Source organism: Petaurus breviceps, unplaced genomic scaffold, assembly GCF_028583685.1.
Source record: "Petaurus breviceps papuanus isolate PSGF00001 unplaced genomic scaffold, PetGlider_PUasm1.0 90994, whole genome shotgun sequence".
Taxonomy (NCBI): domain Eukaryota; kingdom Metazoa; phylum Chordata; class Mammalia; order Diprotodontia; family Petauridae; genus Petaurus; species Petaurus breviceps.
This window is the reverse complement of record NW_027187393.1, coordinates 3,470,518-3,497,547: the sequence shown is the minus strand read 5'-3', so window position 1 is coordinate 3,497,547 and position 27,030 is coordinate 3,470,518. Positions and strand designations below refer to the sequence as shown.

Here is a 27,030-nt window from a genome sequence, read left to right as displayed (position 1 = left end):
ATGGAACTTTAGGTACTGAAGTTAATTGAGGAAGTTGGGAAAATGAACTCGATATTCATAGAGGAAAACAATATGGGTGGAGAATGCTGTAAATGAACTACATGGGTGTTCAAAAAGGAGGTCTTTTTGAGGGATTATTATACCTCAAAAGAGGGAAAAGAAGAGAAGGGGAAGGAAGAAATGAGCACATCTACTTTCTACTTGGCCCTGAAAGTCAGGGATAGAGGAATGAGAACTTCCATTGGAAAAGGTTGCATCATGGGGAATGATCAGGTTTCCTTTAAAGTGAATAAGTGAAATTAATGTTGTTTGAGAAGTTAGAGGCTGTTAGGGAGTTTTTGTTTCGGTGAATTAGAACAGAGATTCCAAAGGGCACAGTGCAATGGATTTAATGATGAACTGTCCAGGAATGGTTACAGGGAAGAATAGATTTGTTTACAGTATGGATGAGGGTGAAGGAAAAGGTAATGTAAGTGCATCCCACTTGTACCTGAGGTGGTAATGATCAGGATTGGAGAACCAGTGAAATCAGAGACAAATTGGTGTTTGCTCTGTTGATAGGGAGCTTGAATTCACCTAGAATCTCAAGCATTCTTGTCCTGTCCAATTCCCAGAGATGCTAGATGTACTCATCATTTATAGTGTACGAAAGGAACCAGGTAAAAGACTACACAAGAAAAAAATTTCAATATCTTTATTTTGATTGCATAGTAATTTAATTGTACACTTATAAATAGAGATCAAGGTAGCCCACTTGAAATTATTCTTCTGAATGAGTTAATTTCAAGTAGCTTGAATGAACCAAAACATGGCTTTAGCTTTAGGAGAGCTATTGTTAGATAAGACTGAAGTTTGAGAGCTTGAGGAAATTCAGCCATAGGTGAGAGGGAAATTGCCAAAGAATTACCAAAGATATGGGGGCTTTGCAATAGTGTGAGAAGTGTTAGAGATCTAGGTCAAGAAACTAAGAAGGGAAGCAAAGTGACACTTTTCCATTCAAAGCTATGTTGTGAATTGCACCTGTAGTAGACTGGGGTCCCAGACAAAGCCCTGGTGCACATTCAGGATTTACAGGCTGGGTATTACCACCGCTATAGACAAGCAACATACTAAAAAAATAACTTAGAAGCTATACAATTATAGTTATAAATATTTTGTCTTTTAAAACTAAAGTGTTGGCTAAAAAAAATGTTCACAGTTACTCTGAAGAGATCTGTATACATATATATATATATATATATTGCACAGTAGTAGAAAAGTTCATCCTGTATACCATATGTAAACAATGATTTTCCTTCTCCTTTGGCAATTCCAGGACATCTAGAAACAGTATTTGCTATAAGCAAAAGCACTTGGGTACAAGGCACATTGAGAGCTTTTAAAGCTGCAATTAAACATTGTACTCTAGAACACATTCTCTTTCCAGTTTATCTTCTCATTCTTTTGACAGGTGTGTAACCTACAAACCTTTTGAGTTTGTAGAGTGTTGCAATACTTGGTTGGTAAACATATATCCCCTGAATCTCATATTCTTATTCCACAGTTACAGATTTAGCCAGATTTCTAGGAAAGTCCACCTAGAATGAGAAATCACAGAATTTCAGTATATAACAGATTATAGCAATCTACTCTTCATATTAGCATGGTAGAATGTGATGGAAAGTAGCTTAATAATCTTCTCCTATAACTTATAATTCAAAAACAAATGAAGTTCTGGCTAATATCACAAATACTGCTTAGGCAAAAAACTGTCAACTGCATGTTCTTTCTATTTGCAGAACATGGCTCATATCCTAAAGTATAGGTACTTAAAATCCATTACTATATAGATTTCTATGCCAAAAATGTCTTTGAAAAACCAGAGAAGAGCTTTTTCATTCAAGTTGAATACAGTAACTTTAATAGAACCACTGCACCACTCTTATAAGTAACTCATTTCCTCTCCATCTGAAGAGAAAGGCATTAACAAGCGCCCTCATCCTTACTGCACTAATTGGGAAATCTAAGAATAGATCAGACTTACATCATATCCTCTGAGAACAGCCAGGTGGAATGAAAGGAGCTGTAAAGGAATAACGCTCAAGACTCCTTGGAGACAGTCTACTGTATGTGGCAGTTCAATAGTTTTATACGCATACTTTGAGCTCTCAGTATCATCCTTTGAACACAATATAATTGGTCGACCCTAAAACAAATACAAATGTTATCATGAAAACCTTTTTCTATTAGTAGCAGACACCCTAAATGTAAAATGTAATTTCCTTGTGTGTGTTGCTTCTCCCATTAGAATGTAAACTTCTTGAGGGCAAGGACTACTTTCATATTTGTATTCCTAGAGATTAACATAGTAGTTGGCACATAGTAAGCACTTAACAACTATTCTTCCTTCTATCCTCCCCCCCTCTTTCCCTTCTTTCCTTCCCTCCTCTCTTCCTTCTTTCCATTCAGTTTCTTTCAAGTTTGGCATGGCTGTCACTAAGCTTTTCCCTGTGGTTCTATTTATGGGCAAGGTGATCAAACATCTTCCAATGAGGGGGGGAATTCTTGGGTTTCATTTTCCTTTCTTTCCTAACATGTCCTCAAAATGTCCTTCACTAACACATTTATTTAGCTCCCCTCTGGGATTCCCAATTTCCCTTAGGCCTCCTTTTCTTTCCCTTAGTCCAACCCCCTCATTTTGCAGAAAAGGATTCTGTGGCTCAGAGGAAGGACTTGTTCAGTCGCACAGGTACCAAGCAGGAAAGTTGGGATTTGAACCAGATCCTAATACCAATTCCCCTTCTCTCACTCAAAATTCGTGAATCTTTCTACAAGAGTCATATTTCCTTGCTAAATGCTGACCTTTCTATTGCTTTTATGTCTGTGGAAATTTTGTAGTTTGACCTCTGTTCTCTGTTCAATATAATCTTTTTTCTGGCTTCACCCAAATTTCCCAAACCGAGACACGTGCGGGAAATTCCCTTGCCCAGCCATTTTTCGTCCTATGCGTCCTAAACTGGTGAAATCTGAAGTCAGTTACTTTGTTCATGAGTTATCAGCAGATTGTATAACTATTTATTTACAAAATCACATCACAGTGCCACATTTCAGCAGACTAATTCTATTTTATGACCCTGACAGATTGTATCCTCACCCCAAATGTATGTTGTTATTCCAGCATAGGGAAAGTGAATAGATGGTTCACTGTAGCCGATTTCAAAGCAGATGACTAGAGAAAACATTGGTAAGGCCTATGTTCCCATGTGAAGGAAAAAACAAATATAAACCTAGATTTTAGTAGAAACTGCAATTACCTGGCGAGCAGTGACCTGCTGCAGGGCATTCTGACATTTAGTGAAGCAAGGATCTTTCATGATGACCATGATAACTGGCATGTGCTTATCTATTAGGGCCAGTGGTCCATGTTTCAGCTCTCCTGCTAAGATGCCTTCTGAGTGCATATATGTGATCTCTTTGATTTTCTAGTAAGTGAAAATAAAGAAAAATGGATATATTTCAATTAGCCATTTGTCAAATACCTCCTTTGTTCAAGACACCGGCAATTTAAAACCATGTACTATTATTTCAGAGTAGTCTAGCACATTGCTATGGTAGACAATCCCATCTCATTTTCATAAAGCAACTTTCCCTTTGTAGGATGTGACTGTTTTCATTCCACTTCTAACCTCCTGTTATTTTTTAAAAATCACTTTAAAGTATATACAATCTTATTTTTAATTACCAATAAAGTTGGATCATTTGATTATATTAGAAAACATTCTTCATATTCTCCTTTTAGAAATATTTACTAAATGTTTCTAGATTATTAGTTAGGTAAATGGACTAAACCATTAAACAGGAACCTCATGTAATTAACATAGTAACTTCCTTGAACATGAAGTATTGGTACATCAGAAGCATGTCAGAAAGTCCATTGATAGTATACAAGGTCTTTTTTCTCTTTCAAAAATGGAAATGTGACAAATTAGAGAAGCAAGAAGAAACTGCTTTTCAGATCTATGGCTAGAGTTGAAGAGTTCATAACCAAACAACAAGGGGAAAAGAGAATAAAAGAAGATCAAATGGATAATTTTGATAATATAACATTTAAAAGTTTTTGCAGAAACAAAACCAATTTGGCAAAAACTTAAAGGGAAACAGATCAATGGGAAAAATATTTGCAGCAGATTCCTCGGATAAGGGTCACATTTCCAAGACATATAAGGAACTGATTCAAATTTATAAGCAGAAGACACATTTCTTAATTGAAAAATGGTCAAAGGATATCAAAAGGCAGTTTTTTTTTTCCTTTTTGGAGGGCAACTGGGGCTAAGTGACTTGCCCAAGATCACATGGCTAGTTTTTTGTGTTAAGTGTCTGAGGCTGGATTTGAACTCAGGTCCTCCTGACTCCAGGGCCAGTGCTCTATTCACTGTGCCACCTAGCCACCCCCAAAAAGCAGTTTTCTAAGGAAGAAATTCAAGCAATCAATAGCCATATGAAGAAATGCTCTGGGGGCAGCTAGGTGACACAGTGAAAAGAGCCCTGGTCCTGAAGCCAGGAGCACCTGAGTTCAAATTCAACCTCAGACATTTAACACTTACTAGCTGTGTGACCTTAGGCAGGTCACCTAACCCCAATTGCCTTGCCTTCCCCCTCCAAAAAAAACAAACAAAAAAAGAGAAATGCTCCAAATCACTAACAACTGGTGAAATGCAAATTAAAACTAGTCTGTGGTACCACCTCACACTCATCCAGATCGGCAAAGTTGACAAAAAATGGAAAATTGCAAATGTTGGGAGAATGGCCAAAAAAATGGGCATATTGATGCACTGTCATGGGACTATGAACTGGCACAACCATTATGGAAAGCAATTTGAACAATGTCTCCAGAGTTGCTAAACTGTGCAAACCCTCTGCTTAGGGATACTACTACTAGTGGTCTATAACCCAAAGACAACAAAAGAGGGAGAATATCCATATACACACAAAAATTTAAAATATCTTATATTTTATAGCTTTTTCATGGCCAAGAATTGGAAATTAAAGGGGAGTGCTCATCAATTAGAGAATGACTGAACAAATTATAGCATAGAAATGTTAATAGAATAGTATTATGCTATAAAAATTGTATATGGGATTTTTTTTTAGAAAGACTTCTATGGATGATGCAGGGAGAAATGAACAGAACCAGGTATGCAATTTATACAATAACAACATTGTAAAGACAAACGATCTTGAAAGACTAAAGAACTCTGATTGACACAGTGACCAACCATAGACAAAGAAGGTGGTTAAATATCTCAAAAGAAGAAACATCTTTTCAAGGTTATATAATACTGAAGTGTTTATGATAAGTATTTGCAAAAATACCATTATGAAAATAATTGTAGTTTATGTACTAATTTCTGTTGGAGAAGGTGAAAAGACATAGAAATTCTATTAAGAACTTAAGACCCTCCAAAATAAAATCAGCATATGCTATGATACTGAGTGACTTCAACACAAATATGAGACTAGTTGAGGACAATTAAAAATGTTGGAAAGTTAAGAACAAAGAACAAAAAAGGCAAGACTTGAGGACTCAGTTGAAACCTTGCTCCTTCAGACAGCTTCCCAGCTGGTTAATGCTCATCACCCCTTCCTCTACTCTATCTTAGCCACATACAGAGATGGCCATCCTTTTGATCTTGCCATCAGACACAAATACTACTTCCAGGACGATAGAAAGGGGGAACCAAATCATTATTTATAGAGTGCCTACTATGTGTCAGGCACTGTGGTAAGTGCTTTTTATGCATATTATCTCATTTGACCCTCACAACAAGCCTGTGAGGTAGGTACTCTCCATTTTACAATGGTGGAAACTGAGGCAAACAGTGCTTAAGTGACTTGTCAAGTGTGCACAACCAGTAAGTTTCTGAGGGTGGATTTGAGGACTCTAGAACCAGTACTTTGCTCATATTCATTAGTTCCAAAATCCCTTTATCTCATCAGAATCTTTTGTCATTTCATCTGTCTGTATGCCTTATGGCCCTAATATTTATCCTCACTATGACCTCCAATTCTTCCACCCCTTAGTACTTTCCTAAGCTATAACTCCTAGACTGTCCTCACTTCCTAATCTTGATTCTTTGGTAAACCATTTTGACTCTATACTATAGGCTACTCTCAAATTCCTCGCACTCTTGTCTTATTGCTGATTTTGCCTTGTTGTCGTTCAATTGTATCTGACTCTTTATGAACCCATTGCAGTTTTCTTGGCAAATACTAGATAGAACTAGTTTGCCATTTCTTGCTCCAGGTCATTTTGCAGATGAGGAAACTGAGGCAAACAGGGTTAAGTGACTTGTTCAGAGTCACACAGCTAGTAAGCTTCTGAGCTCACATTTGAAATCAGGAAGATGAGTCTTCCTGACTCTAGGCCTGGGGTTGTATCTACTGCACCATGCAGCTGCCCAACCAGGCCTTACTAAATCCCAATACTGGGATTATTACATGTACTATTGGCCTCCTTTGCTTTTATTCACATTCATCTAGCTGAGCTGGAGGAAGTTATAAAACCGGGTTAATTAGGTTCACTACAAAATTTATGTCATTTAATCTCAACTGGGCCCTCACTGCAGCAAAACAATCCTACTCCTAATAGAGTTGATTTGATCATAGCGGCTGTTCCAAACTTTTTCTTCTCTCTTTTAGCCTCTCATGGCACCTCTCTTCAGTTGATCCCCTCATTCCATACTCTGTCTCCCCTCATTGAAACCATTTACCTAGAGCTCCCTTTCCTCTCCTCATCATCGTATATCCCTTTCATATCACTCCCTACTCTTTCCTCCTTCACTCCAGTCTCTGATGATGAGGTAATCTCATGCTTTGAGGTCTCTACCTGTGCCTTTTCATCTTCAATAAACTGCTGTCACCCTCACCATCTCTCTATGATTTAATCTCTCCTAATGAATGGCTTCTTCCCTGCTGCCTACAAATGTTCCTACTCTGCTTTATTCTTTAAAAACCCTCATTTGATTCTCTATTTCCATTGCTGTTGTAATATCTCTCCAGCCCTTTTCATCTAATCTTAAAAAGGCCATCTCTATACTTGGTGCCTTCCTTCCTTCCATTCTTTTTTCCAGACAAAAAGACACTTCCCAATAAATACTCAAATAAGCCTCATACAAAGTCCATTTCCTGAAAAAAAAAAAAGTTAGTTTATTGATTGTTAACAGAATAGAGGTATGTGCCCTTTAATTTTGACATATAGTGTTAACACTTCACAGGAATTCCGTATTTCTATGAATTCTCCATGTTTTTCTAACTGGAATTTCTATTATTACTTATTTTGCTTTTCTTTTCTTTTTTCTTTAACTTTTTGGAGTGTTAGTGTTAGTAAGTGTTAAGTGTCTGAGGATGAATTTGAACTCAGGTCCTCCTGACTCCAGGGCCGGTGCTCTATTCACTGTGCCACCTACCCCGCCCCCAATATTGTTACTTTTGGTGGAGATCACTAGGAGCCAGGGTCCCTGGTAACCTGTCACTCTGCCAACTTCCCAGAAGTCTTTTCGTTTAATATTCCTGTGGAAACATACTTCTTGTGAATGTATTGGATGTAATAAATGATAATTCTTTATTAAAGAGCCACAAAAACCCCAAGTTAATTAATTTGCTAAAGTTATTATTTTTACATCTCAAGCAAAGCTAACTATATTGAATAAAAAAGTGAAAATACTATTCAAATTTTTATTCAATTTAATCAACAAACATTTATTAACTCCCAGCTATAAGAAGGCATGGTGTTATGTTCTGGGGGAAAATTTTTAATATTAACACAATCCATTGTGGAGGTTTTACATTCCACTGGATAGGATATGACACATACGGTATAGCATAAGATACACAGTGATGAAAACAGGAGAAATGTAGATAGATTGCCTTAGAAAATCTAAAGAAGATACTTTCAGTTAGGATGACTAGCATCTGAGTTGTATTTTGAAGGAAAATAAGGATTCTGAAAAACAGATAGGGAGGAAGGACACTGTAGGCATGGGGAAGGGTTCCATATTGGATTCTATAACTTTAGGGTACGTAGAGAAGGGTTTTAAAAGTAGTCCTAGAAGGGGTGGCTAGTAGCACAGTGAATAGAGTACTGGCCCTGGAGTCAGGAGGACCTGAGTTCAAATTCGACCTCAGACACTTAACACAAAAAACTAGCCATGTGACCTTGGGCAAGTCACTTATCACCAAATGCCCTGCAGTCTTCCCCCCTCCAAAAAGCAAAAAAAAAAAAAAAGTTGTCCTAGGGAAAACTGAGCTATAAATTGGGAAACTTAGCCATACAAAATTAGTCATACAACTGGGTATAGTGGGGAGAAGGGGGAGGACTCTAAATGGCTTTTTCGAGGAAAAAGGGAAATTTTTACAAATTGTAGCTATAAGAGCAAGAAACCTCAAGGGATTAGAGGAAATTTATTGCTAGAAACAAAGGAAGAGTTAGTCTTCCTGGTTTCAGAACATATTTAGAAAGATAAGTGGGCAAGTCTAAGGAAGATGAAATATCTTAGTGAGAAAAAATAGAGCAGCAAGCTAATAATTTGCTTTAGGGAAAAGCAGAAATGCCTGTGACCTAAAGAAGATGATCTAAGGCCAAGTTCATTTTAGGTGAATTTGAAGAGGTACTGAGATAATTTCACAATGTACCCAGAGGTAATAAGAAACACAATTTGTGGGACACTTGATCATGTTGCCTTGTGTGCAAGGCAAATGTGCAAACAGATAACCAGGAAGATACTGGCTATTTATCTGTCATTTGTTGCAAAAGATTTTAGAGAAATTCTGTAAAGAATTTAATAAGATCCTCCAAACTCAGCCAACAGATATTATAGTTTTTTAAGTTCAGTGTGAAAGTGAGCACTGGGGAATGTGGCAAAAAAAATGGGCTGAAAAATATTGTTGGAGATAAAAAAATGGAGGATTTGAAGTCAAGGACTTAGGTTACTCAGATGCCTCATATCTGTATGTCATGAATACTTTTTTCAAAGTGAGAAATCAATGAAAATTCTGCGTGCCATATTATGTAGAATTTCATATATTTACAAAGACATCTTCATATTTTTGTGTATCATATTACATAAAATTTATATTTTTATAAGGATAGAAAATGAGTAGTTGTGGACATAATCATTTCAGAATCAGTTATAAAATCATTGATGGAGTAGAGATAGGTCACAGTAAATAACAAATTAGAAGAATAATAAGAAGATAACAATAACACTGGATGCTCCAAGACAGTAGTTCCAATAAGATATAATTAAACATATAGTTAGCATTGAAAAGTGGGAAATGAATAGAAATAAAAATACTGATTCTATCTGTTAGAGGTAGTTGGTGGTACAGTGGACACAGTGCTGGGCCTGGAATCAGGAATCCTTGAATTCAAATCAGGTCTCAGCTACTTAAGAGCTTAACCTGTATCTGCCTCTTTCTTCAATTGTAAAATGAGGATCATAATAGCACCTAGCTCACAGGGTTCTTGGGAGGATCAAATGAGATAATATTTGTAAAAAGTGCTTAGTACAGTGCCTGGAACATAGTAGGTGCTAAATAAATGATTATTCCCTTCTCTTCCTCCATTAACATTTCTTTCTTTCATTTGTTTGCTTTTAGAGCAGTTGCTTTTAGAGCAATTGTCCTGCCTTCGGACAATTGGGGTTGTGACTTGCCAAAGGTAACATAGTTAGTAAGTGTTAAGTTTCTGAGGCCAGATTGAAACTCAGGTCCTCCTGATTCCAGGGCTGGTTCTCTGTTCACTTCACCACCTAGCTGCCCCCACCTATTGCCATTTCTAAGAAAAGTTTAACTGATAAAAAACAATCACCATATTTAGGAAGCAAAATGGGAATTAATCAACTTCAGCCAACAAATGCAATCTCCTTGCCAAGCAGACATGACAGTCAAAGAGATTCTGACACAGAGTACAAGCTCATAAGGAAGTGGCAATGGCACTTATGAAGACGAAGTTAGGAAGAGAGGCTGGACCTGACCAAACACAGGCAAAAATTTCTAGTTTTAAAGACACTCAATGACAAATTTTTAATATATTTTAAAAAGTGGAGATACCTTTCTCTTAACCACCCTTACATTAAAGAGAATAGTAGTGATTCCATGGTCATGAAACTTCAAATCTCAACTTAAATGGTTTCTTTTTTTTTGCTTTTTGGAGGGGGGAAGGCAGGGCAATTGGGGTTAAGTGACTTGCCCAAGGTCACATGGCTAGTAAGTGTTAAATGTCTGAGGCCAGATTTGAACTCAGGTCTTTCTGACTCCAGGGCCAGTGCTCTATTCACTGTGCCACCTAGCCACCCTTTAAATGTTTTCTTATTTAAAAAAACCAAACCTTTATGTGACTGGTCTGTGCATGCACTGAGGGGAAGCTTGTATCTGAATATGAAGAGGGAACAGGCAGATTTTTATGGATGAATTGCTGTAGCTAACAACATTTATTATAGTTATGTCTAGGCAAAATTGAATGCAGCCACAAAACATTAGGAGACCACATTGAAACTCAGCAAAATGTCACACACCTCTCTGAGATGTCATTGGATCCTGCTGTGTCTACTGTTCACTGAGTTAAAAAATACAAGAAAATAAAATTCAGTCTTGAAAGTTCTTCTCAAACAAGGTGACCATGAATGTGAAAATTACATGAGGCTGACAGATATAACAATGTAGTTAATTTTTTTTAATGATCCATTGAATATTATCTAGTGAAGTACAAGGCAGAGACAAATGCTAACCTAAGGGGGTTGTTGGCATAATGGGAGATGTCTTACACAAGATCTAATTGTTGCTGTTCAGTCCTTTCAGTTGTACCTGACTCTTCATGACCCCACTTGGGTTTTGTTTTTTTTTTTTGGCAAAGATACTAGAGTGGTTTGCCATTTTCTTCTAGAGCTCATTTTATAGATGAGGAAACTGAGGCAAACAGGGTTAAGTGACTTGCTCAGAGTCACACAGCTAGTAAGTGTCTGAGGCCAGATTTGAATTCATTAAGATGAGTCTTCCTGACCCTGGGCCTGGTGCTCTGCACACTGCACCACCAAACTGGCAGAAGGGTCCAAACAAAAAAGATTCTATTGATGGTCCAAATGCACAGATAGTATTGTACTAACTGCACTGAACTATGGAACAGTACTCTCCCCTAAGTGAAAACAGAGTAATGCACAAGAAATTGGCTGAACCATTCACACTGTAAAAACTAAGTATAAGAATAATGCATATTGTATAAGCAATGAAATGCAGGTGGATGCACAGTCTGCCACTACTGATTTAGAACAGGCATTTGTAGATAGACAATAAGCTGTTCTCAAAACTGAACAGGAGGTGAAAATCAGGGCTGCATCATTTGAATTAGGGCATTTGAGAAACTGTGTTATGCTTTCAATGATCCCAAACTGCTCAATGATGCAAAAACCAATCTCTTTAACACTAATATTCTCCCAGTGATACTGAGCGGCAAAACATCATGTAATAAAGAATTTCAGGTAGGTTAAAATTACAAATAACTTAAAGGATGATGGAAAGACACATAGTAGGTATGCCTACACTTCGGCATTTTACCTAGAGATCTTGCTTACTTGGTAAGTGGTATAAAACTGAGAACGTCTGATAGGAAAAGGAAGTGGGTCAGTCATATAGCAGGAATAAGAAATGACAATCTGATCTCCCAAGTGCTGCATCAATGCCCTTGAGATGATAAATAACTCAAGGAAGGCTGCTTTCAGGTTGGACAAATCCTTTATGGAGGACTTTTGGAATACAAGATTAACAATTATGCTATTTATTATCTCTGTGATCTTGAGTAAATCATTAAACTTTTTGCCTCAGTTTCCTCATCTATCAAATGAAGGAGCTGGACTAGAGGACCTCTGGGGTCTCTTCCAGTTCCAAATCAATGATCTTAGGATAAGAAAGCATGGAAGGGTTTGCATTCAACTGAAGTATTACTATTAAGAAAGTCATCAAAGTATTAATCCCGATACAATTTGTATGTAATCTATGTAGCACAGTTCCTGATATGTAGTAGGTACATAATAAATACCTATTGATTGATATCTCTAATTTAGATGTTCTTCGACTGTATGTATACATCCCTTGCTTGCCCGTATGAGGGCAATATTACAATCTAAGATCTTATAGTATCTATGTCTCTACAGCCACCTTTATTCATCATTTAATGCTATGACATGTACATTTAGTGGTTGTGTTTTTCTAAAGTTATCCTTTGTCTTTCAGCCAAGGATGAACACAGAAGTCATGACACCCTGGCTTATGACTCCTAGTTTTGGTTATTTCTTACAGAATGGTGACCTTGGGTTAATAGCACCAGAATGATCCACCATCTCATTTCACTGTTTTCCTCCACTCTGTGTATAAGAAATTCCCAGAGTTTTCCCACACAGTCCCACAGCATGTACAAGAACTATAGCACAAAATAGTCCCAAGTACTCATTGAACTTGCATTTATCCTTTACTAAGTATCATTTACTTAAATATTTGGAGAATTTTTAACAAATGATATAAAATGAAGGAGTTGACCTAGAAGAACTCTGGGGTCTTTCCCAGTTCCAAAAGAATATTCCTAGAAGGCATGGAGGGATTTGCATTTTTAATACCAGCAGCTGCCTCAACACTTTAGACACCAGAAAACCCCAAAGGAGTCATTAGGACAGCCAGTGAATAAATATAAAATGGCACAGTGCATCATGCTGAAAGCTCTATATGCATAGAGGAAGAAAAAGACCCAGAACCAAAAAGACCTACCAAAGCTCCTTCCAGGCAAGTAGCATAGTTATACCCACGGCCCATCACCAAAAGGGATCTTTGCTTATAAAGTTCAAGGGCCAAGTCATGGATCTTCTCATCCAAAGACAAAACTTCTTTAATCATCTCTAGAGTATGCAGACAAAAGGAAATACTATTATTCATATTTCTGTAAATGTTGCTAATGAAAAATTGTGATACATTCGAAATTGTAAAGAAATCAGTGATGACCTCAGTAATTTTCTTTTTAATTTCAAACATGACTTAGGTTCACATTAGAAAAATTTTTCCTTTTAAACTAAAATTTGTCATGGCAAATCTGAGGCTTTTATTAATAAAGTGATTTCCTTATTATATTTAGTGATTTCATGATCTATAATACAAAAACATCACTTCAAATGGAGTTTCAAGTGTAGTTTTCACCTATTTTAAAATAAACTAATTTCCTCCTGCCTTATAATGGAAAGGAAAGAAAACCCTCACCACTGCCCATATCTTGCTTTATCCCTATTCTACATTTGGGTACAGCTCTACTGGAGTGGCCTTAGTGTGAGCCTAGTTCTAGCTGTACATGGACAGACATGGGGCTGGAAGGTAAATCAGAGAGCATGCTCACTTGTTATCTGATGGGGGCATACCAGCAAACCTTCCCACATTCCCACTAGCTGTCTACTTTTAAAAACCTGATTTTCAAAGTCGTTCCCCAAATGTGACTGGAAATGTCTTCATGTTTTAAATATAACCAACATACCAGGTAAACATCTCAGTCCATTGATGATTTCTTGTCTCCTGCTTTGCAATGAAATTCGATCTTCAGACATCATTAGGCCAAACATTACTAAGGAGATGAACTGACTGGTGTAAGCCTGTAGATAATAGCGATACCACCTTACATTTGTACAGTCACTTATAGTTAAGTGCATTCACACAGATTATCCCAATTTTGTCTTCAAAACTACCCTATGGGGTAAATAGATCACATATCATATCCACTTCACAAATGAGGAAAAATTTTCCTAGACAAGAGAATTGACTTGTCTGAAGTCATATGACAGAGATAGAATGAGAATCTAGACTTTGCAATCTCCTAATTCAGTCTTTTTTTTTTTTGGAGCAGGGAGGGCAAGGCAATTGACTTGCCCAAGGTCACACAGCTAGTAAGTGTGTCAAGTGTCTGAGGCCATATTTGACTGAGGTCTGAGGTCCTCCTGACTCCAGGGCCAGTGCTCTATTCACTGTGCCACCTAGCTGCCCCTCAATTCTTTTTACCACTATGACATGGTCTCCACTAAGGGGGTATTCAAGTAATATCAAGGTATAAGACTTAAGTGTGGTTAATGATGGCAGTTGTTAACACAAATTAGTCACCTCATCAATCACACATTTAGGATGCTTTGTCCTGTCCCAGTTTTTGATTTATCAGAAAATGATACCAAAGAAAGCTACATAAGCTGAAATGAACAGAAATTACCTTTGTGCTTGCCACGCCAATTTCAGGCCCTGCATTGATATGTACACCACAGTCAGTCTCCCTGGATATGGAACTCCCCACTGTATTTGTAACACCCACTGTTAGAGCTCGGCGATCCTTACAATAACGCAGGGCCATAATGGTATCAGCAGTTTCACCTACAAAGTAAGCACATTTCACATGCCTTAAACTTAAAAATTTTTATTCTATGTGTCTCATGCATGAAACTTACCTTGATCCAATGCAATGCCCGTGTATATATAGAAAAGAAAAGATTTATTTTCAAGTTAAATCCAAAGTATAAGAAGCAAGAATTCCTTAGAATAAAGTTTGAAGACAAACTACAGTCAATCCCATATAGAATGTCTAATGTCCACTTAGCTGATGCCTAAACTGTGGAGATCCTGCAAGTATCTGGGCTAACTATGAATTACTGGGTATTTGCTTGGTCATAAAATGGTGATCCCATGGTCCTGATGCTTTAATAAACTACACATGCCTCTTTGAAGCAGATTTTCTGTATTGTGCAATAGAGACTCAGCCAGGCAGAGGTCGAAAGAGGAAAAGAAAATTCTCTAGAGTTCTTCATGTGTTAGGTATGTGTGCATACATGTAGACATATATGTGCTTTCATGTGATTCAGAGCCCAAAATGAAAAACTAAAGTGGCTGAAGCCAACATCTGGGAGCTGTTTGCCTATCAATTTTTGTGTTTAAATACAAAAACCCATAATGAACAAATGATGAGTCTGACAACACTCACCTGACTGGCTTATAAAAAAGCAAACATCATCCCTGAATACAGGTGTATTTCTGTCCAGAAAGTCACTAGCAAGTTCAACCATCACAGGTAACTCCGTCAGTTCTTCCAGCACCTGGCGTGTCTAAAAGTAAAAATAAAGTGTTAACCTCAAGAGTTGAAAACTAAGTGATAGAAGAACAGTTCTACTTTTAATGCAAAATCTGATTTAAAAAATTTCATCACTATGTCTGTGCTTCTGATTTCACTCAAGTGTAGTTAATATGAACCTAAGAAAGAGACTGATTTAATTTTGCAATGAGGAGTCAAAGGAATGTATGGAAAGAAATGTACTTTGCATTGTGTAATGAGGATCCCATGTCATATCTTAAAGGAAACAGTGAATTATTATTCAAGAATAATTTCTTATTCTACTTCTTGTCATGATTACTTACAGCAAGTGCAGCGTGATAACTCGTTCCACAGCCAATGATGATCAGTCGTCTGCATCTTCTTATTTCTTTTAAGTGATCTTTCAAGCCACCTAACAAAACTATAGAACATGAAAATTAGCGCCAATTCTCTTACTTAAATGAGTATGTCCAATATGGAAGGTGAAGATTATAGCTTTCATTACAAATTAATTATCTGGATCACCTGTGTTTGTCTCGAAGTTCACTCGGCCCCTCATGGTATTGAAAACGGATTCTGGCTGCTCAAAGATTTCCTTCTGCATAAAGGCACTGAAGTTACCTATGCAAACAAACAGGCTTAGTTAAGTTAAATGAGTTAATTTTTCCTAATTTTAATTCTATCAGAAAAGACATTTTTACTCTCATATCAATGACAAAGGGAATGGATAATTTAGTATCCTAGTTGGGACAAAAAGAAGCAAGAAAAAGAAACAATTTCCTTATTAATAAGTGCTGAACCTAGAAGAGTTCTGATTTATAATCCCAGGTAGGTCCAAGTCTTTATTTCTCCATATTTGGGACCTGGAAACCTTTAGGAGCCCAGAGCTCCATTGTTCTGTACACTGAATATCATCTGAAGGAGAAAGTTTTAGTTGGTAAAAACAAAAATATCAGCATGCCAGATTCTGCCTTGGACTTCACAGTGTATAAACTAGAGTTTAATAATATGCCATGTCAATCTACCTCCTATTGTGCTGGGTCTTCATCTGTTCATTTAGCTACAAGTACTATGCTAAGTGGTGCAGTGGATAGAAGGCTGGGCCTGGAGAGGGGAAGACATGAATTCAAAGCTGGCCTCAGATGTGTATCCTTGAGCAAGTCACTTACCTTCTGCTGGCCTCAGTTTCCTAAACTGTAAGTAATTTATAAAGTGCTCAGCTGGTATATAATAGGTACTTTATAAATGCTCACTATTATTATGTTGCTACCCCTGCTTCCCTCTGTAATCTAACCCTTTCTTCTCCCTCCCAGTCCCATTGTAAAGTAGTTTATCCACTTCTTCTAGACTGTACCACTGGGCCCTTTACAGCTCTCCCTCTATTCACAAAACTCCCCTATATTTGAAAATTCTTCTACCAAAATTTCTTTGACTCCTTATTTTAACAGAAACCTGGTTCTCCTCTGAGGAGATGGCATCCCTTAAATTCCTCTCTACTAGTTAGTTACCCCACTAAGGTTCCCAGAGTTATTTGGCCTACCTCCCCCTTAAAAAAAATTACTCAACACCCCTCCTGGAAATCTACTTTCTTTAATCTTTTAGTGATTTTTAAAGATTTGCATCATTTCAGAAAAACATAATTTTAAAAAAAAATGACATATCTTAAATTTTAAAACGTAAATTTTGCGGTTTTTTTCCCTCTGCATTGAAATTTTGATGATGAAATATTGCCTCATGTAACTGTACAGTATCTTATTGTAAACAAGTCGTTATATGCATATATTCCTCACGATGTACACTGGTTTTCTTGACAACAAGCGCCATGCTCACCTGCCAACACTAACTTGTTAAGTACTGTTGGTGGACTTGACCACTGATTAGTTAAAACTTGCATTTTGTGTGTTTATTTGGAAAATAATATAATCACTACATCTTTAACTCTGTTACACAGGAAGAAACATATATGAACCATTTTTCAAAATTTTCTTCTCTTCTTTCCTTATGCTTCTACTACCCTGTTACTTTTATCCAATGCCCCCCAATTACACCTGAGGCTACTACAACTCCCCCTGGATCTTTCCAGCATACCCAGGGTGGTATCACCCACTTTGGGAGTCTATGCATTAGCACCTCAACTTCATGAAGATATCACATGATTAAAATGATAAAATATGTACCAAAGTCTTGAGGCAGAGAAAGTAAGCTATACTTACTATTTCACAAAGAGGGATAGAGATCTCACTCACATTTAGGTTTACATATACAATATAAAAGTGAGAGAAGGGCTAGGATTTAGAGCTAGCAAGTACCTTAGAGATGAAGTAGTCCATTTTAGAGGAGGAAACTAAGGACCACAGAGAGATTTAGTACCATTTATGTACTAAGTAGCTGCACTGGAATTTGAGCCTTGGTCTTTGGCTTTAGATTCAGTGATTTTTTTTTTCCACTGCACCTTGCTGCTTACATGGAGGGAATTTGCCTGAGAAACTCATGCTAAGACTAAGTTCCATTTCTAACATTTTAGAACAGGATTCCAAAAGCAAGAAAAATGATCTATTTATATCCTTTGACAATTTATCAATTGGTGGTAGTGGTGGGGAAAGCTGTGAATTTGTTCAGTCATTTAGGAAAGCAATTTTCTTTCCAAACTGTGCCCCAAAAGTTATGACCCAGTAATACCAGGGAAAGGACCCATATGTACAAAAATATTTATTGCATCTCTTTTTGTAATGATAAAGAAGTAGATTACCCTAAATTGGGAAATGGGTGAACAAAGTATGGTACATGAATATAAACGAATACTGTTATCCTGTGAGAGATGATGTTCTGGAGCTTATTTTTAACTTGAGCACTTGCAGTCAGCCGGAGGGAAAAAAAGACCTTAATAACATTACTTCTGACCCCTTTCCTCTAATAATCCTAATATAGCCCTTATTTAGGAAGGGCTAAGTTAAAAATACATTACATCATGAAGCAGACTATGTGTAGGACTTCAGATAATATACATGCCTTTCATAATTTGCTGTAATTCCATCTGTAAAGTCTGGATAGCTCGAGATGGATCATCACTAGCTGAACGTTTCACTCGATGAATAGAGAGCTTCCCATCAGCAACGGCTGCAATGTCATCATCTTCAAGGAAAATCACTCTGTTGGTATGTTCGATGATAGCACTAAAGGAAGAAAAATAGACTTCAGAATTCAGAACTATCTCTAATATTTCAGAACAAATACTTTCTAATTCAATAACTCACTGGAGAAAAACCAGTGTTCCATTGGCACTGTTTTTGAGGAAATTATAGAAATCAGATTAAAATCTGTGAGAGAAATCTTTTTCTAATATAGAGAGTAGGGGATTGGCTATAAGATAAACCATAGGCTTTTGTATAAAGTGTCCTGGGTGCATCCAGGCACAGCTTACTGTACCAGAATCCCTTTTATTCAGTGGGGTTTCTTGGGATCTGAGGTTTGTCAGAGAATGGGGTTATTTTTCTAGGGTCTGGGGATTCCTGGTTCTTATAACCACAATTTCTCTTGCTTCCTGGCTCCATTTCCTACTTGCTTCCCCTCTGTCACCTCTATGAGGTTCTGAAGTAGGAGAAAGGGATGAGTCCAGTGACTTGGTCACCCTATAGTCTAGGGTCCCTCTGTGACCTCCTCTTGCTATGGTGCTGCCTAACCTGCTCCGATAGATAGTATTTGTGCATGACAGAGCCCGTTTTCTATTAGGATCAGGTGAGGTATATTTTTTTCTTTCTTCCTATCCCTAGGAATCCCCCTCTTGCTTTTTGCACTCTATAAGGCTGAAGCAGAGATGGGGAAAAATCAATAAAGATTTAAGACTTCTCTGACCACTTTATTTCTATGGTTCAGCCTTTAGTATGTGGCCCTGGGACTTTGTATGGTACTGGTAAGGAAGGCAAAAATTTAAAGGTGTAAATTCTGAGATGATGCACCTCTTGTTACTATCCTTAAACCCTGACACTGGTACTTCATGGCAAATGGGAGGGACAGGGGAGCAAAGTCCAGCTAGAAAGATGATTTATTTTTATTTCTTGTAAAAACAAAAGGTTATTAGGTTATTCTGTATTTTGGGGGTAAGAGGAAGGTTTATTCAAAGAAGCTCCTGCCTTTTTTTTTTTTTTTTTGGTCTATTTCATCAATCTGATGAGTGTTAGGCAAAATGTCTGAGCTGCTTTAATTTGCATTTTTTCTAATGATTAGTGACTTGGACCATTTTTCTATATAGCTACTATTGATAGCTTAGATTTTTTCCATTGAGAATTGTCTGTTCATATCCTTTGACGATTTCTCAATTGGTGGTAGTGGTGGGGCAAGCTGTCAATTTGTTCAGTCAGTATGGAAAACAATTTGCTTTCCAAACTGTGCCCCAAAAGTTATACCTACCTGTTGACCTAGCAATACAACTATTAGGCCTAAAGAGAGCAAAGAAAGGAAAAGGACCCAAATATTTATGGCAGCTTTTTGTGATGGTGAACAAGTAGATTATCCATAAATGGGGGAATGGATGAGCAAAATATAGTTCATGAATGTAATTGAATGCTATTATCCTGCAAGAGATGATAAATAGACAGCTTCTGAGAAAACTAAGAAGACTTGTATGAATTGATGCACAGTGGAGTGAGCAGGACCAGAAGAACAATTTATATTATGACAATAACATTTTAAAAATAGACAACCTTGAAAGACTTAAGAACTCTGATCAATGGAATGACCAATTGTGATTACATAAGACTTATGATGAAAAATTCTACCCATTCTGTGACAGAGAAATGATAGGCTCAATATGCAGACCAGGACACAGATTTTTGGACATGGACAATGTGTTAATTTGTTTTGCTTGATTATGCATATTTGTTGAAGAAATTTTCTTCCAGTGGAGGTGGGGGGAAAGGAATGTGGGAAAGAAAGGAAATATTTAATTGAAAAAAAAATTAATGAATAAGAATTATATTAAAAACTCTTTGAAAAGTTTGTATTCTTAAAATAAAGTTCTTAATTAAAAATTAAATTTGGTTCCATTTTAGTTTCTTTAGTTTGTTTGATCAATAAAACGAATGTCTTTTATGATTGAGTATTCATTAAATGTTTACCTTTTAAAAAAATAATAAAATTTCCTGGGTGCATACCCTACTGATATATATTACCTATGCCTATGAAGACAAGAGAGATCCTATCCTATACCTGAACCCTCTTTATCATTTATCATAGAGGGAAGTTAATTTCATTAGCCAATAAAGACTTTTCCACTTGCTATCTTGCACGGAGCTCCATCTTCCTATTTCCACTCATTTTCAGTGAATCTCCATTGAAGATAGAATCACTCTTCATGACCTTCTCCAGATCACTTTACAAATGAGGAAACAGACAAACAGGATTAAGTGACTTGCCCAGGGTCACACAGCTAGTGAATATCTGAGGCCAGATTAGAACAAAGGAAAGATAAGTCTTCTGGCACTCTGTCCACTATGCCACCTAGCTGCTGCCATTGAAGATAAGGAGAACAAGGTCAGCATGGTAGAATCCAGTATCAAAAACTTCTTATGCTGGTAGTGGGGATCCATAATGAAGTAGGAAGGAAAGAAGAGAGACACAGCAGACAACAGACACATGGAGAGAAGAAATGAAAAAGGAAAGAACAATATAAAGCTGACTTTTCTGTAATGGAGTTGCTTTTTTTGGGGGGGGGGAAGGGTGCTTCTACAATAACTTTCATTTTGGGTCTTTTTGTCTTAAAATGGAAGGGAAATGTGATTTACTTAAATTCTAAATTAAGTATTGTAATCTTTAAAGGAGATAATAGCTATATTCTAGTTATTGTACTAATGTTATGGTGGCTACTCAATTACATCTATAAGATTTCTGCTAAGCATGCTATATATCGGTCACAAAGAAAATGACTCTTCATTGACAGATCATCAGAGAAATGGTGACAAGCCCAGAAGTCAACATTTAAGATTTATAATACAGTTCTGGAGAAAGGACCATATTAATGCAAACAAAGCTATCATTAAGCACATATAAGAAAATTATGAGATCTTTATTTAGTAGGTGTCTGAGAGTACAGCTAGAATTAGAAGATTATATAATGTTATATGTCACAATAACAAACATTTATTACGTGTTCTGGGAGATGTAGTGTTGAGACAAGCCACGATCCTTGATCTCATAGAGCTTATTGCAGGGGGTTAAGACACAAAACCCAAGACATGGCAGGTTTTAGTTCTTCATGAAAAATCTACAATGTTACACCTGTCAAGAAAACTTGAGAACCTTTGTTAGTCCTAAGAAGCAAAGAAAAAAGGTTTCCCACTACCTCGCATCAGAAGCGAAGAAAAACTCCACTGCTTTGTCCCCAACAGCATGAAGACAAGTTGAGCTATCAAGTCTCTTCATCCTTGTTTTACATATATTCTTCACGTTCTCAATATTGCCTGTAAATGAAATAATTTCATTGATTCCATAACTCTAAAGATTTAGTGTATTAAAATACAAAATTTAAATAATAGCTACTAGGAATAGGGTCAAGTTAATCTTTTGAATTCAGTTGTCTTATGGGGTTGACATGGAGAGAAATATGAATTTCTTAGGTTATTACCTGTAGCAGTCAAATTTTGAATCTAATCACAAATCTCAACATTTACTACAGAACTATTTAAACTACTACAGAATAAGCTTCAGAAAAATGAGATCATATCTACCAAGTGACCTAATGACAGTAAGAAGTTTTACACACACACACACACACACACACACACTCCATTTCTTTCTCCCTCTCTCTCCCTTTGCATTCTCTCCACTTAATGCTTCCAAATTTCCCAAAGAGTTGGCATGCATTAAATTTATCTGCTGAGACTTGAGGAACTGTCCAAGAGTTGTATCTTTTACATGCTTTATAAATAACTTACATGTCCTATATAATATGGGAATCTGTTCAGTAGAAAGTTTATATTTACTACGAACTCCAATGAGCAGTGGACTCCCTCTCCTGTTAAGGTAACAATGAATAATATTACACATAAAGTATTTTGCATAGAGATAACTACCTTTCATTAAAAACAAGTTTTGAATTTTGCAAGAAAATAATAGTTTTAAGAGTTGGATTACCCCAAAATAAACAGTGCTTGGAACAACATCCTCCTGTATTCATTACCCAATTCAAATTCTATGAAAATCCCATGTTTCATGTGTAGGGCATGTAGTACAATGTACTAAAACCAATGGATTTTTTACTTGACCTTATGTAGATATTTTTAGACTCAATTAGGTAATTCAAAGAGCTTTACAAATCTACGATTTCAGTAATGGTACATAACTTTTCTGAAGCAGACAGATGGCAATTGTTACAATTTCATTTCATAAGGAAAGTAGTCAGATTCACTTTTGGCTTTCTCTACAAGTTCAAGAAATGCTGGCAATTTTTCTTAACAAACTTATCCACCTCCCCCCAACCTGGGCCCTTGGTTACTCTCCACTTATGCTGATATACAGCTTTTCTCAGAACTTGTAGAGAAGGGATTCTTCAACAATATGTTTATTGCTGGCAATGTAATATAGAGGCAACAGACATTCAATTAGAAGTGTTTGTTTCAACCCAATACCTTTTTAATTTTCGGTGTCCTTCTACAAAAATCTATTTATTAGTTTTTACTTTTAAACCAATTCCATGTTTCAGAATAACATTGGAAAAAAAAACATTTCATTTTGCAGCTCATAGTGAATTCAGGATTCAAAACAATCACATAATGCTTAGCCAGAATCTTTCTATCGGAGTAAAATCTCAGTTATCACTAACAAATGTATGATGTTTAAAAAAAATTGCCTTTATAGAAAAGAGGAAGAATTTTTAAAAATCTATCAAGAATTCTCTTTCTAGTAATATGAACTGCAAGGCAACATTTGTGTAAGATATTTCTTTAGAAGGCTTCTAAGCAACTTGGATGAATAAACTATTTACTGCTTTGATGCCACATGAATCTAGCCCACATACATTCTTTCTCATCTGTTAAAATGAACCGACAAAGCTCTAATAACACTTTGGTAATACTAAATTCAACTGCCTTTCAGATATCTCAAGCTGGATATCTAGTAGACATCTTAAAATAAACATGTTTAAAACAGAATTCATTCTCTTTCCCTCTAAATCCTCCCACTGTCCTACCTTCCCTATTACTGTATAGGGCAATGCTATCTTCCCAGCTCCTTAGTCATTCTTGATTCCTCACTGTCTCTTAACTTTCCCCTTTTCCCCCTGCTCCCCATAGCCAATCTGTGCTGGGATCTCTCATTTTCACCTGGCAACATATTTTATATGCCTCCTTCTCTTCTTTGACACTGCCACCATTCTAATATGGGTAAGATCAACTCACATCTGGACTATGGCAATAGGCTGCTGGTGGGACCACCTGCTTCAAGTCTCTTCACACTCCAAACTGTCCTTGATTTCAACACCAAAGTGATTTTCCTAAAGTGTAGGTCCAAGCATGTCACCCCTCTATTCAATCAACTTCAATTGGCTCCCTATCACCTCCGGGATCAAATACAAAATCTTCCATTTGGCATTGAAAATCCCTCATAACCCAGCCCCCTTCTCCCTTTCCAGTGTTCTTACACCTTACCTCCTACCACCTACTCTTCAGTCTAGTGACACTAGCCTCTTGATTGTTTTTATTTTTTATTTTTTGCTTTTTGGAGGGCAACTGGGGTTGTGACTTGCCCAAAGTCACATGGCTAGTAATTGTGTCAAGTGTCTGAGGCTGGATTTGAACTCAGGTCCTCCTGACTTCAGGGTCGGTGCTCTATTCACTGTGCCACCTAGCTGCCCCAGAAGTGTGTGATTCTTTATTTTTTTTTTGGAGGGTAATTGGAGTTAAGTGACTCGCCCAAGGTCACATGGCTAGTTTTGTGTTAAATGTCTGAGGTCAGATTTGAACTCAGGTCCTCCTGACTCCAGGGCCGGTGCTCTATTCACTGCGTCACCTAGCTGCCCCAAGCCTCTTGATTGTTGCACAAACACGACACTTCATCTCTTGGCTTCTGGTATTTTCTCTGGTTGTCCTCCATGCTTGAAATGCTGTTTCCTCTTCAATTCTACCTACTGACTTCCCCAGTTTCCTTTATGTATCTCATCTTTTACAGGAAGCCCTTCCTAATCTCTCATAATTCTAGTACCTTCCCTGCTAATTATTTCCTACTTATCTGGTGTTTATATAGCTTGCTTTCTATATATTTGTTTGTATGTTATCTCCCCCATTAGATTGTAAATTCCTTCAAGGCAATAACTATCTTTTGCCATTTTTTTATTTACACAGCTTAGCATAGTACCTGGTTACACTATGGGCATCAGGCATCCCATAAATAGATTATATAGTGGGGGTCCATGACACATAGTGGTTGCACAAAAATTAAACACAGCACAATAAGTTCCTGAAGAAATTTGTAATCCAATAGGTGGGATGTGACCAATAGATTGTAAACAATCAGATCTCAAAAAAAAAAAAAAGAGTTTGCAAGATATACTTTTAAGCTGAATCTACATTATTAGCATTTTCTCTATCACTTTCAGAAAATCTAGATTCTGGTCCTGTTATTCTATGACTTTTAGCTGGATGACACTAGGTGTGATGAGAATGGGAATTTGAAGATCTTTCCTGCCCCTTAATAGACTTAGGGGGAGAGTTTGAAGACCTCCCCTGCTTTGAAAGTAAACTCTGTCCCCTAATAGGCTGAATGTTATCATATGGAGCCTGTGATGGAGGGAATTTGCTGAAGGGTGGAACAGAGCCCACGGGAAGCTGGGAGTCTGAGCTAGCAAGATGGTGGGGGAGAGAGGATAGTCAGGTAAGGAGTCAGATTCCTGAGTAGATATTGATCTTGTATTGGTTTGTGGGAAGGCTGAAGGATGCTGTGGCTCTCAGTGTTATTATGGCTTCTGAATATCTTTGGTACTGTGATGGAATCAGCTTACTGGTTTGGGGATTTGGTTTTCTGGTATCAAAATAAATGCTTCAGTTCTGTTCTCTACCTGGAGAATCTGGTTTATTTTTCGATTTAACATCATGCAATATTTATAGCACGGTCTTTATCATGATCGTGGGCACTGTAACTATTGCATTGGCGCCATACTAGGCAACACAACAAACCTTCTTTATACTTATTTACTCATCCATAGATTGGGATAGAAGGATCATATTTGTAAATATGCTTTGAAAACTTTATCATGTTATAAAAAATAAGGTAATGGTATTAGAGTGGCACTAACGTACAGTGGAAAGATGTACCTTTCGACACATATTAGATGTATGACCCTGGGTCATTTAGCCTCTCAGTCTCCTTCCCACCCCTGTCCCCATAATTCTCTAAAACAGAAAGTGGCAGAAAAGCTTCAAATCTATATCTCTAGTGGGATTTTTCCCATTGTGAGTTCTTTACACCAATTAAATCATGGATCCAGAGCAAAAACACACACAGACACACATATATGTATATGTATATGTATATGTATATGTATATGTATATGTATATGTATATGTATATGTACATGTACTGAGTAAGAGAGAAAGTAACATTGTCCCTGGACCAAGAAGGTTGCAGTGCCACCTGAACAATACTATAAAAGTAAGGGAATTTGAATATCTTCCCTGCTCCTTAATGGGCCTCACTTGGAGCCCAACGAGAGAAGTTTGCTTAGAGAATGCTTGTTTTTCAGGAAGACCCACAGCTTTTGTTACTTTGTAATTAGGCAGTGGGTCACAAAGGTTGTGATGTCCTCTGATCCTGAAGGATTTGAGGTGAAGTTTTGCTTTGGGGCTCACTTATAGGAAGAGTTGTGTGATTTGGCCAGATGAGACTCTAGGTGACCGCTGAGTCCCCCTGGCTTTGAAAACCTAGATGTTGGTGCTTCTCTTTCTGGTAACCATGTATGTATATAATGGTCAGACAGCTGGAAGCCCTGTCTATTGATCTGTTAAATTGTGTTATATTCTCTGTTTGTATTTTTGTCTGCTAGTAATTTCTGTTTGTATTTTCTGAAGTTCAGGGTGCTGACTTTTTCCCTCGAACTAAGTGAATGATACATATGTTTGATTAAAGTAAGATTGTTAACCCCATTTGAGCTGCTTTCCTTTAAAAAAGTATATCAAAGAACCTGTGCTGGCAGCCATTCTGGGTATGCTAGGGTTCTTGCTATTACAAATACCTTCTCTTCTGTGTCTGAGTGATTATATATATATATATATATATATATATATCTTTCTTCCTTCATTTACATAAGTTTAACTCTCAAAAAGTCACAGAGGACAAGAGAAAGGATTCTCACACCAATTTTCCTTAACCCCAGGGCTCTTGCTAAAGGTAAGGAGAGGAGTGATTCCCTCTATTCTGCCTGAAGACAAAGAAATATGACTGTGTAAGATGCAGAGGATCTAAGTACTTTTTAAACATTAAAACAATGAAACCCAAACAAATCTCAACCAGTACATCAGCCCTATTATTATCATTTGTTTTCCCTTTCTCAATGCCCTATTACTAGAGAGGGAAAAAAGAAAGCTAAAGTTTTAATTTCATTTTCAAGTTGGTCATTTTCAAATTTAAACATACATTTTTGAGTAATTAATAAAAGCACTTTTACTCAAGTTGGTTACGGTTTTTGTTGTTATTATTATTCAGTGATTCTGGTAGTGTCTAATTCTTTGTGACCCCATTTGGGGTTTTCTTGGCAAAGATACTTCAGTGTATCTTTTGCCATTTCTTTCTCTGGTTTATTTTACAGATGAGGAAACTGAGGCAAACAGGGTTAAATGATTTGCCTAGTGTCACACAGCTAATAAGTATCTGAGCTTGTTCACGTGTTAGTTCTCAAACACTATTTCCTCACA

At 37.0% G+C, this 27,030-nt stretch overlaps 1 protein-coding gene across 1 annotated transcript in view; it reads right to left on the bottom strand.

The window, feature by feature from the left end:
- Nucleotides 1-679: 679 nt before the first annotated feature.
- Nucleotides 680-27,030, bottom strand: part of GFPT2 (glutamine-fructose-6-phosphate transaminase 2) — a 63,549-nt gene continuing 37,198 nt past the window's right edge. Inside the window, exons 8-19 of the mRNA XM_069077798.1 lie at nucleotides 22,063-22,142; nucleotides 21,471-21,588; nucleotides 18,143-18,306; nucleotides 15,659-15,754; nucleotides 15,457-15,554; nucleotides 15,026-15,146; nucleotides 14,264-14,421; nucleotides 13,544-13,658; nucleotides 12,793-12,920; nucleotides 3,294-3,461; nucleotides 2,024-2,185; nucleotides 680-1,577 (exon numbers count right to left, since the gene is read on the bottom strand). Coding sequence (XP_068933899.1) covers nucleotides 1,533-1,577; nucleotides 2,024-2,185; nucleotides 3,294-3,461; nucleotides 12,793-12,920; nucleotides 13,544-13,658; nucleotides 14,264-14,421; nucleotides 15,026-15,146; nucleotides 15,457-15,554; nucleotides 15,659-15,754; nucleotides 18,143-18,306; nucleotides 21,471-21,588; nucleotides 22,063-22,142 — 1,453 coding nt within the window. The 3' untranslated portion in view covers nucleotides 680-1,532. The remainder of the gene's footprint in view (nucleotides 1,578-2,023; nucleotides 2,186-3,293; nucleotides 3,462-12,792; nucleotides 12,921-13,543; nucleotides 13,659-14,263; nucleotides 14,422-15,025; nucleotides 15,147-15,456; nucleotides 15,555-15,658; nucleotides 15,755-18,142; nucleotides 18,307-21,470; nucleotides 21,589-22,062; nucleotides 22,143-27,030) is intronic.